Source organism: Budorcas taxicolor, chromosome 5 (genome assembly GCF_023091745.1).
Source record: "Budorcas taxicolor isolate Tak-1 chromosome 5, Takin1.1, whole genome shotgun sequence".
In the NCBI taxonomy this organism is placed as follows: Eukaryota; Metazoa; Chordata; class Mammalia; order Artiodactyla; family Bovidae; genus Budorcas; species Budorcas taxicolor.
In genome coordinates this window covers 67,614,403-67,628,360 of record NC_068914.1, presented here as the reverse complement: position 1 = coordinate 67,628,360, position 13,958 = coordinate 67,614,403, and the positions used below count along the sequence as shown (strand labels likewise).

General features: G+C 37.8%; 1 protein-coding gene across 1 annotated transcript in view; it reads left to right on the top strand.

The window, feature by feature from the left end:
- Positions 1–13,958, top strand: part of EEA1 (early endosome antigen 1) — a 96,740-nt gene that overhangs the window by 53,319 nt on the left and 29,463 nt on the right. The window contains exons 13-15 of the mRNA XM_052640534.1: positions 2,298–2,447; positions 3,868–3,987; positions 12,489–12,692. Of these exons, the coding sequence (XP_052496494.1) occupies positions 2,298–2,447; positions 3,868–3,987; positions 12,489–12,692 (474 nt within the window). The remainder of the gene's footprint in view (positions 1–2,297; positions 2,448–3,867; positions 3,988–12,488; positions 12,693–13,958) is intronic.

Sequence of the window (13,958 nt, the reverse complement as noted above, 5' to 3'; positions counted from 1 at the left end):
TTCTGTGGTCTACAAACTGTGTGAGCTTGGGCAAGTTATTTATTGTACCTTAGTTTGCTCACCTGTCAAATAAGAATAAGGATAGAATTGTCTTCACAGGATTATTATAAGGATTAAGTTAGTATTTGTGAACCTTTTAAAATGAGGCCTGGCACTTGATAAACTTTACGAGCATAATGAGTAAAGAATTATTTATATGAGTTTACAAAACTGAGTTTCTTAAAGAAACATATACATATATGTATATCTCAAAATGTAACTTTAGGATAGACCATTCTATTAATGATTCCAACATGTATTATTTTTACTCTAAACTTATTCTTCTCTGTAACATATTAACTCTAAAATGATATAGGCATTATTGGTTAAGGGATTTGGGCCTGCTTCCACTCTTGTGCAGCTTTGATTTGTGACTCATTTCTTTATTAAAGATCAGGGATCTATCAGAGATTGTAAAGCAATGAATGACTGTTAATTATAATATACAGTATCTCTTTTTTTCACCACTTTAGTAAATTTTCACTTCAGAGCAACAGTTGTCTTTAATTTGGCGCTTCACGCTGCACATCAAAATCACCTGGGGAAATTTAAGAAATTATCAAAGCCTCACCCTTGGCTCAGTTAAATGATAATCTCTGGCATAGGCCCAGGTATTGGTTTTCCCTGTTATTGTACTGTGTAGTTGAGATTGAAAACAGCTGCTTTTTAAAGTGTTGCTTTTTGGCAAATGATTCCTAAACTTTCCTGAAACTCAATACTCTGTAATTCTTTTGTTAGGAAACAGATTTCTGGGCTTCAGCTCAAGTGTACCAAAGCTAAATTTTAGGGGAGAAGTCTCATTATCTCTGTGTTAATAATGACATTGGAAAGTTCTTATCCAGCAAGTTAGAAACTCGATGTAGGGGAGAGATCACACATAAGAGATCACTTACGGGGATTGGACCTACTTCTTGTAGTGAGAAGGAGAGGGTTTGGGCAGTTACTACAGTGCTAATTCACTGCATTTTAAGAAGAGACAGAGGAAGAAGAAAATGTCAGCCTAAGGATAAGAATATAATAAATGTCTGCTACTGATTCCTGTTTTATAACTAAAATAGGAATGGAATGTATGTTTTACTTTAGAAATTCACTTCAGTTTTCTATTTTTTTGGTGTCCCTGGGTGGACCTGAAACTTTAGTTTTCTTTATTGAGTGTAGAATATGTTTTGACAGCCACACGTTGTTTCATAGCATAGGAAAATAGTGGGTGTCCACTTTTCTGATAGAACTTTATTTTTTCTTTGGCAGCTATGAATTTTTTATGGAGAAATATGAAAGTATAAAGCATATAAATGTATATTTGACATAAAGGCTATAGGTTTTAATATTTTCAGATACAACATGAACAGGTTTGATTGAAAACAGTTGTATAGAATGCTTGTTATTAGTCTTCAGCGTTACTGAGGCACATGCTGCAGTTTGACTTGATGTGTTATGAAGCTGGGGTGTACTCTTACAGGGTAAGCCTTGCTAAATGTCTTGCTTCCTTATCTCCGTGGTACTCTTTTTTGTTCTGCACTCCTAGCACTTGTGCAGTAATTCTTCTAACATTAATACAAACCTTTTTTTTTTTAAACTGGACCTACCCCACCAGCCAATCCCATAAGAGAAACCAGCTGTTCTTTCTGGTAAAATTAGAGAAAATAAGGAATTCAAGAAAGTGACAGCTCTTAGCCCCCAGACAAGTTTCTTCTTTAGTTTTAGCTAGGTGGCAATTTTAAAGTTAGTGAAATCACCTAATATTTTAATAAATGTTCATTCCTCTGTTTTATTTAGAGATTGTGTGCCAGTTTGAGGACTTGAGAATGCTGTGTGCTCTATTCAGTACCCAAATGTAAGAAGTCAATTGTGGTGGTTCATGACTATGGAAAAGCAACAAGAATCATTTTGGATTTTTAAAATACTAGTGGAATAGGTCTGAGTGTGTCTCAGGTGTCTTAATTTTAAGTTTTGTTTCAAGCTCCTCAAGTGATTGCAAGAGTTATCTTTAAGTAAGAGCCTTAGGTTCACTGTGTGTGTGTGTGTGTGTGTGTGTGTGTGTGTATGGTTTTTAAAAGTGTAAAAACCCTGAAACCTGTGATATGATTACAGTTTTATGTGAGTCATCGTAATTTATGTGATTAGGTTCCTCTAAAGTATCATGAAAATTAATATATTTCTATTGGTGAAAAATAAAACATTGTTTGGAAAGTAGGTGATAGTAATAATGATGATCAACGTGTTTATACATATATATGTACTTTTTTCCTTTTCTGAAGTTACATAGCAAACTTCTGGAGACAGAGCGCCAACTAGGAGAAGCTCATGGAAGGCTGAAGGAACAGAGACAGCTTTCAAGTGAAAAGTTGATGGATAAAGAACAACAAGTGGCTGATCTACAACTCAAACTTTCTCGTTTAGAAGAAGAGGTAAGCTCACATTTCAGATGAGTTTCTTAGTACCTTTATTGATAGATTTGAAGTGAGTGAAGTCGCTCAGTCCTGTCCAACTTTTTGTGATCCCATCGACTGTAGTCTACCAGGCTTCTCTGTCCATGGGATTTTCTGGGCAAGAGTACTGGAGTTGGTTGCCATTTCCTTCTCCAGGGGATCTTTCTGACCCAGGGATCGAACCCAGCTCTCCTGCTTTGCAGGCAGACGCTTTACCCTCTGAGTCACCAGGGATCTTAAATGTTGTTGTGTTTAACCTTTTTATGGTCATGAGCTTTAACTGAATTTTTTTTTTTAGTTTGATAAAGTTAAAACATCTCCAGTAAAAATAACCTATTATTAACTACATTAAGTCATTTTTGTCGTGATTGTATTCCCTAAAGTTCTCAACAAAAATGTACAAAGAAGGCTATCTTCAGCTTTAGGCAGGTTAAATCCTTGGGGGGAACCTGTCAGGCTGCTCAAGAGGAGTCTTTCTACCCAGGAAGGACCATTTCCTAATGATACTGAAAAATGAACAGCTGCTGATAGCATTATTGACACATAGTTGGTGCATATTAACTGAGTTTGTACTTAAGGATTTTCTTTTAAAAATTAAGCATAACATTGAATGCTATCCTAATTTTAATCTGTGGTTGCCAAAAATGGTAACTATTATTTGGTTCAAGTAAAAGGTATCATTAAACCGTGTCTTTTATTAGAATTGAATAAACACAGAGTTAAAATCTATAGCTGCATCAAAAGATTTTCTTCTAGACCCAAATATTAATGTGTAGATTTTGCTGTTGTTTCCTAATAAGTGACAATTATGATGAAAATCCCATGGACGGAGGAGCATGGTAGGCTGCAGTCCATGGGGTCGCTAAGAGTCGGACACAACTGAGCGACTTCACTTTCACTTTTCACTTTCATGCATTGGAGAAGGAAATGGCAACCCATTCCAGTGTTCTTGCCTGGAGAATCCCAGGGACGGGGGAGCCTGGTGGGCTGCTGTCTGTGGGGTCACACAGAGTCAGACACGACTGAGGTGACTTAGCAGCAGTAGCAGCAGCAGCATGATTATGCAAAAAAGTAAAACAGATACTGATACTGTTATTTAGATTATTACAAAAATTTGTATATAATTCCTTGATCATATTAGCATATGAAAACAATAATAAACTAAATGCCAACCTGGAGAAGGAATTTTATTTTTTTCAGGATGAGAATCTATTCTTAAGGAACAGTTTCTTAAATTTTGAGGTTAAAATTCTGTAAGTAATGAGATACTGCTTTTAAAGTTATAATTTAATTTTCTATTCAAACTTGAGAATTGTGAGATTTGAAGTAATACCAGATGTTTATATGATAGCATTATGCCCTGAAAATTTTAATTGACAGTCTACAATTTTTTTTTAAGTTGAAAGAAAAAGTAACCAATTCCACAGAATTGCAGCATCAGTTAGATAAAACAAAGCAACAGCATCAAGAACAACAAGCTCTTCAACAAAGCACTACGGCAAAACTTCGAGAAGCTCAGGTAAACAGTATTTGAATTTTTAGCCTTTTAAACAAAGATGAACCAAGTCATTATTCTTTTGTTGTGGTGAAGCTGGATAATGCAAAGCACTTGATTATATAGAGTTTTGATGATTTTTAGTATCTGGATAATTGGAAAATTCTTTTCCTTTTATTGCTATGTTGAAAAAATTCTCTAAATATAAAAAATTTACTATAAATATATTATTAAATTTTATATAAAATTAAAATTATTAAAATTCTTTAAAAAAAGAAATTGACACTAAATTTAAGATATTATTTAGATTGTTATTTATGCATAATATATTATTATTTATTAAAAATGACTTCTCTGAAAAATTGAAAAATGACATAAATTTCTTAGTTTAATTAATTCAGTAAAATATAACATTCTGTATTTCCTGTGATGGAACTTACTATTTATTGGCCATGTCTTTCCCTGTTTCAGCACTATCATATGAACATTAGAATTGTAGTTATAGGAATGTAAGTGATTGAGTTAAATTTGTACAGATTCTATAGTATAGCTCAAAAAATTAAAATAAGTTAAATTTTTGTTTTGATATGGGGAGAGGAAGATGGTACCCAAATGTCTGAAGTGAATTTGACATTGATTTATTCTGTAGTCTTCATGAATTCCTTGAATATTATGGAGTGCTATGTGTCAGGCACAGTGGTAAGTGCTAAAATTAGAGTGCAGGGTCAGACACAGTACCTGCTTTCTGGGAAATGGCAATCTAACGATACGCAAGATAATGCTGGAGTTGAAAGGAGGCAGGAGGTAATATGCCTGTCTTTCTTGTCTGTCTTTGGATAGTGGCAAGGAGTCAGGTGGATAGAGATCCAAATATTATATTCATTTATTTGTCCTTTCATTCATTCAGTCCACAAATATATATTAATGTCTCCTCTTAGCCATAGAAGTGATTTTGTGCATATGGTGGCAGAGAAAACAGACAAAAATGTCTGTTCTTGTGGAGCTTAGTGAGGAAGACAAACAGTAACCAAGGTAAATAGGCAAAATATATAGTGTGTTAGATGTGGTAAGTGGTATGGAGATAAGGGTAAGTGGTATGGAAAAAAGGGATACGGAGTAGGAGATACCTGGGGAGCTGGAGGTGGACTGCACGGTTAGATGGGGTTGCTAGGGAAGGCCTCTGTGAAAGATGAAATATCTAAAGGAAGGGAGGGTGTGAGCCATGCGGATATCTGAGAGAAGAGCATCATACTTTAAAAGACCCTGAGGCAGGAGTAGTTCTTAGGCACGTCAAGAAGCCAGTGAGTAGAGTGGTGTGAGTGATGAGAGAGATAAAGCGGGCACAGTCGTAGAGATCATAAAGGATCAGAACATGTCGAGCTTCATTAGTAATTTTAAGGATTTTGTTACGAGTGAGATGAGAAGTCATTGGAGGGTTCTGAGCAGTGGAATAGCATGACGATACTTATAATTTCACAGGATTACTCTGACTACTGTATTGAGAGTAGACCATAGGGACACATGAGTGGAACAAATAAATGAGCTAAAAGACTACTTTAAAAATTAAGAAATGGTGTGGCTTGGAACAGAGTGTAAGTAGTGTAAGTAGTGAAAATTAGTCAGATTCTAGATATACTTTTAAAGGTGAGGCTGACAGATTTACTGATAGATTGATACGGGGCACCAACAGAGAAACCAAAGAGGATTCTAGGGATTTTGGCTTGGCTGGCTGGCAGGAGGGAGGTCAAACAAGATGAAGACTGGGAATCCTTTGGATTTGGCAACATGAGGTCATTGGTGACGCTGATAAAGAGAAATATGTAAAAAGAAGGAAGGAAATTTAAATGTGAATTACATAAAGACTGGGCAGAAACTGGAGTGGAACTTCATCTAGGAAGTGTTTCTTCCTTAAAAACCAGAGATACTTATATGTTTATAGCCTAGGACAAAGGGGCTAGTAGACTGGGGGTAGTTGAGGATACTGGAGAATGGAAGGTGACTGAAGGAATAAGGCATTCACACATTGTGATGTCACCGATAACCGTGGGTGGTGGTAAATTCACACTTAGCCTCTGAAGGATATTTTGGGAAGACTGAGGAAAGGTGTATATATGTGTGTGTGTATATATGTGTGTGTATATATATGTGCTGTGCATATATATGTGCTGTGCTTGGGCACTCAGTTGTGTTCAACTCTTTGTAACCCCATGACTGTAGCCCACCAGGCTCCTCTGTCCATGGGGGATTCTCCAGGCAAGAATACTGGAGTGGGCTGTCATGCCCTCCAGGGGATCTTCCCAACCCAGGAATGGAACTGGGGTCTCCTGCATTGCAGGTGGATTCTTTACCTGCTGAGCTATCTGGGAAGCCCGTGTGTGTGTGTTTTATTCATTTATTTATTGAGTATAATTGACTTAGTGTTAGTTTCACATGTACAGCAAAGTGATTCAGTTCTCTCCTTCTTTCTCCCTCTCTCTGTATATATACACACAGATACATATATATAAAATCTATAACATATAATATATTTCACATATAGTTTATATATATGTACACATACGGTTTATCAAGGTCTTTTCCTTTATAGATTATTGCATAATGTTGAGTATGGTTGCCTGTGCTATAAGTAGGTTCTTGTTGGTTATCTGTTTTATTTATGTTGTTGTTCAGTCGCCAAGTTGTGTCCGACTCTTTGCGACCCATTGGATTTCAGCATGCCAGGCCTCTCTGTCCCTTGTCATCTCCCAGAATCTGCCCAAGTTCATGTCTGTTGAATCGGTGATGCCATCCATCCATCCTCTGTCTCCCTCTTCTCCTTCTACCTCCAGTCTTAACCAGCAGTAGAGTCTTTTCCAGTGAGTCGGCTGTCCACATCAGGTGGCCAAAGTATTGGAGCTTCAGCATCAGTCTTTCCAAATAGTATTCAGGGTTGATTTCCTTTAGGATTGACTGGTTGATCTCCTTGGTGTCCAAGGGCTTCTCAAAAGTGTTCTCCAGCACCATACTTTGAAAACATCAATTCTTTGGCGCTCTGTCTTCTTTATGGTCTAACTCTCACATCCGTACATGACTACTGGAAAGACTGTAGCCCTGATTATGCAGACCTTTATTGGCAAACTGATGTCTTTGCTTTTTAATGTGCTGTCTAGGTTTGTCACAGCTCTCCTTCCAAGAAGCTTCTTAATTTTATGGCTGCAGTCAACCTCCATAGTACTTTTAGAGCCCAACAAGAGGAAACTTGTCACTGCTTCCACCTTTTCCCCTTTTGCTTCTTGACCCACATACAGGTTTCTCAGGAGACAGGCAAGATGGTCTGGTATTCCCATCTCTTTAGGAGTTTTCCACAGTTTGTTATAATCCAAACAGTCTTTATAGCATAGTCAATGAAACAGAAGTAGATGGTATTTTTTTGGAATTCCTTTGCTTTCTCTATGATCTAGCAAATGTTGACAGTTTGATTTCTGATTCCTCTGCCTTTTCTGAACCCAGCTTGTACATGTGGAAGTTTCATACTGCTGAAGCCTAGCTTGAAGGATTTTGAGCATAATTTTACTAGCATGGCAAGTGAGCACAATTGCGTGGTATTTTTTTTTTAACATTTTTAGTACTGCCCTACTTGAGAATTGGGATGAAGATTGACCTTTTCCGTTCCTGTGGCCACTGCTGGGTTTTCCAAATTTGCTGACATATTAAGTGCAACACTTTAATAATATGATCTTTTAGGTTTTAAATGGCCCTGCTAGCATTTCATCACCTCCACTAGCTTTATTGGCAGTAGTGCTTTCCAAGGCCCATTTGACTTCACACTCCAGGCTCTAGGTGAGTTCTTGCACCATCTTGGTTATCCAGGTCATTAAATCTTCTTTGTACAGTTCTTCTGTGTATTCTTGCCATCTGTTCTTGATCTCTTCTGCTTCTATTGGTTTTTACTGTTTCTGTCCTTTATGGTACCCATCTTTGCATGCAGTGTCGCTTTGCTATCTCCAGTTTTCTTGAAGAGATCTGCAGTCTTTGGCCTTCTGTTGTTTTCCTCTGTTTCTTAGCATTGTGTACTGAAGAAGGGCACCTTGTCTCTCCTTGCTTTTCTCTGGAACTCTGCATTCATTTGGATATACTTTTCCCTTTCTCGCTTGCTTTTCACTTCTCTTCTTTTCTCAGCTATTTGTAAAGCTTCCTCAGACTACCACTTTACTTCTTGCATTTCTTTTTCTTTGGGATGATTTCCCTGGCTGGCCTAGTGCCTAGTAGTTTTCTCTGCTTTCTTTAGTTTAAGACTGAATTTTGTTAGAACAAGTTCATGATCTGAGCCACAGTCAGCTCCAGGTCTTGTTTTTGCTGACTATATAGAGCTTCTTCATCTTCAGCAGCAAAGAATATAATCAGTCTGATTTTGGTATTGACCATCTGGTGATGTCCATGCGTAGACTCATCTCTTGTGTTGTTGAAAAAGGGTATTTGGTATCACCAGTGCATTCTCTTGGCAGAATTCTGTTAGCCTTTGCCCTGCTTCGTTTTGTACTCCAAGCCAAACTTGCCTGTTACTCCAGGTATCTCTTGATTTCTACTTTTGCATTCCAGTCCCCTATAATGAATAGGACATCATCTTTTGGTGGTAGTTCTAGGCTGTCTTGTAGGTTTTCATAGACCTGATCAGCTTCTTTGGCATCAGTGGTTGGGGCATAGACCTAGATTACTGTGATGTTGAATTATTTACTTTGGAAATGAACTGAGATCATTCTGTTGTTTTTGAGTTTTCATCCAAGTATTGCATTTCAGACTCTTGTTGATTATGAGGGCTACCCTGTTGGGGAACGTTTAACTTTAGAATTCCTGTATGTTGTTTTCTGTTTCTCATGAACCCTCTGTCCTTATCAGTTCCTGGTAGACAGGAATGAGTAGAGCGGCATGCTGTTCCTAGGACTGAGGTCATGGGATGGAACGCATGCATGGATTTCCTTCAGTAACCTATTACCCTAAGGAAAAACTTTAGTCGCGACCCTCTTACTCAAGATATGGATTGTCTTCTGGCCTTATGACGATTGTTGTTCCTTGTTGTTACCCTGGCGATGGTTGATATACATCTGGTTTTTGTTCTTTATTTTTTTGAGTCTTTGTAGAACTATATATACACTCACACAAACATGATTAAAGCACCCTTGTTCCACCAGAACCTGGGTCCCCGTGTCTGTCTTTCTCTCTGGCTAGTTCTCTGGAGTGTGGAAGCCTGTCGAGCTCACTTTCCTGCCCGGGCTTTCAAGACCTCCCTAAGAGGGCGCCCTGTTCCTTCATGAGTGGCACAAGCCCTGTTCTAGGGCTTCATTGGAGTTCCACGTAACCCAGGGAATACTGGTCTCTTTCTCTCTCTATATTTTTCTTTCTCACCGTCAACTCTGATCTGCCAAGTTCCAGTCCATTAATGGACCTTTGCTGCTGCTGCTGCTGCTGCTGCTACTGCTGCTACTGCTGCTACTGCTGCTACTGCTGCTACTGCTGCTACTGCTAAGTCACGTCAGTTGTGTCTGACTCTGTGTGACCCCATAGATGGTACCCAACAGGTTCCTCTGTCCCTGGGATTCTCCAGGCAAGAATACTAGAGTGGTTGCCATTTCCTTCTCCAATGCATGAAAGTGAAAAATGAAAGTGAAGTCTCTCAGTCATGTCTGACTCTTCTACACTACCCCATTTCTTCTATGGGATTCTTGCCCACAGTAGTAGATAATAATGGTCATCTGAATTAAATCTGCCCATTCCCATCCATTTTAGTTCACTTACTCCTAAGATGTTGATGTTTACTCTATTGCCATCTCCCCATCTCCTTGTCCATGTCCGATTTACCTTGATTCATGGACCTAACATTCCAGTTTCCTATGCAATACTGTTCTTTGCAGCATCACATTTTACTTTCATCACCAGACACCTCTGCAGCTGAGCATCATGTCTGCTTTGGCCCAGCTGCTTGTCTTCTGCTCTTCCCCAGTAGCATATTTGACACCTTCTGACCAGGGAGACTCATCTTTTGGTGTCATATCTTTTTGCTTTTTTATACAGTTCATGGGGTTATCATGGCAAGAATACTGGAGTGGTTTGCCATCCCCCCTCCAGTGGACCACGTTTTGGCATTATATATTATTTCATTATATTATATATGTAATTCATAGGTAAGGTGAAGAAAAGTCATGGTAGACCATTCCTGAAGATAATCCCTCCCCTCTTGATAAAGTTGGAATGGTAATAGTTGAACTTCAGGTAGGCTGAGATTATTAGAGATTAAACTTTTAAGTTGATGTTCAGGGGTATATTGAGGACGAAAATTCCACTCAGTGACAGGAGTGAAAAAATGATTCTGAGTATGTAATAGAGGTTGGAGTCTAGAAATCTGTGGTGGCATCAATCTATATAGCTTTGTGATTTTGCTCTAATACTACTTAGAAATGTAGGCATGAAGAAAGCAGATTGCAACACTGATCTAAGGATTGGGCTTTTTTGGGGTGGCTGTTTTGGCAATTTGTGGGTAAAAGGAAATGGAGAATGTAGATGAAAGAATAGTTAAGGTAGTTCATATCCATATGTGAGGTTCAGGAATAAAAACTCCGTATATACTAAATAAGCTAGAAGAAAATTGAGGTTAATGTCTCTTTGAAGAGCAAAAATGAGGTCATGAAATTGGAAGACAGGAAGTTGTGCTCACAGAGTAGGAGAGTTGACATATTTTTATCTAGAACAATTTCAGGTGATTTAGAAGATCCTGCATATGGGTGTTGGAGTAGAATGAGTAAAGGTCCAGGAATTAAGATGCTGTGAATGTTGAAGCTGTATTCTTAATTCTCTATGTATTTTGTATTTCCCAGGAAATTGGCAGAAACTGGGATTGAGAAAAAGACTAAATCAGGTCTCAAGTCTTCAGTGAATGAGGTAGGGATTTTTAGATGATGGCAACACAGCATAGACATAGAAAATGAATACATAATTCCTAGAGCAGCTTAAAATTTTTATTTGAGGGAGAGATTAATGGCAGTGAGAAAAAAAAAAATCTAGAAAAAGTCAACCTCTTCTGCTTGCCCAGTAGAACAGTCCTTACATATCAGAGAGGGCTGATAGGGAATTGGCACCTGTACAGGGAGAACCAAATTTCAGTTTGGAAACAGAGTTAGTTCTAGAAAAAGCTTAGGCCTGGAGCTGTGGTTCCACAAGATTAGTGGATTGTGCAGAGAGGGGTCTTAGTGGCAGGAACAGAGGATGAGAGCAGAGATGAGGTTGCTTTTCATTGTTTTGTGATTGAAACTTCGAGGATGAGCAGCGTGTTTGAGAGTGATCTCACCTGTTTTACTGTTGGCTGGCACACATTGTTGAGGGTACCAGCTGGCTGCTGGCTCTGTCTCAGCAAGGTAGTGTGGGCTGCTGTGAAGTTTGCAGAAGGGCTCACTAGGGCCTTTTCTGAGTAGAGGCTCTCTGGCTGTCGTTCGGCTCTCTTAGAATGATTAAGGCAGAGGCAAAGGCTGTGACTCAGATAGCTCTCAACATGAATGAGTGTTGTTCTGGGTGTGGTGGGCTACTGTAGGTACAACATGGAGGCCCTTGGTAAAGTGAAAAAGAGGGATCCCTTAATGTAGCTATAGAAGAGTCCAATTGGGTGTCGAAATGAGCCTTCATGAGTGTATATGCATTAAAATTCAATCACTTATTTTTCTGTTCACGCCATAAATATCTTAGAATATGTGTGTCTTGGATACATTGATGATAAAACAGACGAAAATCTTCACCTTCTTGGAGTCTGCATTCTTGTGACAAGGTAGAGGCAGATAAACATGAAAAACAAGTGAATTATTTAGTGTGTTATAAGATAAGTGCTATGGAAAGAAAAACTGTTTACTAGAGGGAGTATTGGTTGGTTGGTTGATTTAGTCACTAAGTCGTGTCTGACTCTTGTGACCCCATGGTCTATAACCCGCCAGGCTCCTCTGCCCATGGGATTCTCCAGGCAAGAATACTGGAGTGGGTTGCCATTTCCTTCTCCAGAGGGAATATTGGGAAAGGCTGCAATTTAAAATGTAATGATCATGGTAGGTATGATTGAGAAGGTGGCATTTGAGCAAACATTTGAAGAAGAGGGAATGAGCCATTTGACTTCTGGGGGAAGTGTGCCAGGTAGAAGAGATGATTAGTGCAAAGGTTCCAAGGTGAAAGTGTGCTTGGTGTGATTAGGAATAATGAGGAGTCCCATGTGTCTCAAAATGGATTAAACAAGAATTGTAGTAGATGGTGAAGCCAGAGTATTAGAGTAAAAATGTGTAGTAAGAAGGTTTTTATTGGTTATTAAATTCTAGTTTATTATCAGTAATGTAGGGTTTATTGTTAAATATGTAGTTCTAGTTATGTAAGTTTGCCATGTTAAAATGTAATGATTAGTAAAAAAAAAAAATGTAACACTGAGAGTTTGAGTCTTAAAATTTATTATCAGCCATTTTGTTTGAGGAATAACTTTTAAGTTCTCTATCCTTAAGGCAGTAGTTTTTAATTCTTTACAGAATGATTTGGAACAAGTACTACGTCAAATTGGTGATAAGGACCAGAAGATCCAGAACCTTGAAGCCTTATTACAGAAGAGCAAAGAAAATATTTCTTTACTAGAAAAGGAGAGAGAAGATCTTTATGCAAAAATTCAGGCTGGTGAGGGAGAGACTGCTGTTCTTAACCAATTACAAGAAAAAAACCATACATTACAAGAACAAGTAAGCTTGTCAAGTGTATTCTGTTTCTAAAATTTACTTTTATCTCTCTAAATCTTACTAAGTGCTTTATCTAAATAATTCTATTATTTTTAGTACTTTTAAATTTATTTTGTATTTCTGACAAATACTTCTTTTACCTCAGAGGTGGGTTGCTATTGTAGTGAAACTAAGTTAGCATGATTTGATGAGAGAATTCTCAGTTCATGTCCCAGGATATAACTTATTACCTGTGTGACCACGAGAAAATCATTTCACTTTGTTGGCTCCTTTGAAAAGTATAGTTAGCTCATATTGAAAAGTTATTAATAATATGTTACCTCATGGCATTTTGTGATATTTTGGAAAAAGGTGAGTAACAATATAAACTGAACTACTAATCAAGTGTTAGTTGTTACTGTGTTACTGGTTAATATCTAGGCTTAGTGGTTACCTATATTTTCGTGATGTATGTTTTTGGAATATATAGCTAATAATAATTTTGGCAACTAGTTGCCTTATTCTAACATCTGTATGTTAGTTTAAATGAAGCTTATAAAATTTAGCTTAATACATTTTCAGACTGTAAAGAATAGTCTCTTACCAAATAGTCACTTTTTGGAAAGAATTGTCCAATAAGGGAATTGTAATTATCTAAATGAGAAAGTATTAAAGAATAAGTCATTTCAGTTTTCTAATTCGAGTATCAGAACACAAGTTTTTTCCTCCAGGTTTCAAAGTTAGCCTTAGTTACCAGTTTAGTTTTTGGCTGAAACTTGCATACAAATTAACATTGCTTATTATACAAACATGATCAGAAAAGTGTACACAATTTTGAAGAAAGAATAAATAATGTACTTCTGCTTCTGGCCATGTTGGAATAACTGATACCTCTTTAGTCCTCCCACTATAAACAACTGGAAAAGTGGAAAAAACTGTGTAAAACTAGTTTTCAGACATTGTACAACAAATGCACAGGGTCTTCATCCCTGAGAGAAGAGAAGCAAGTGAAGTGAGCCTTTTGACTATTCCAACTTTTGACCTGGAGACAGTTTTCAGACTGGTGCAGGGTGAGGGAATCCAAGGAAAGCACAGTGGTCTCACTGAACTAAAGCATGAGAGATTTGAAATTCAGGGAGATTGAACTCAAATTTGCAGACAGAATGTCAGAGAGGAAGGCACAATGTAGAGATAAAGGTCCAGAAATCTGTAGGGATTTGCTTGAACCTTTAGCTCAATGCTAAGCTTTATACTCTTAAGGAGAGATACCATGAGGCCAGACAATGAACA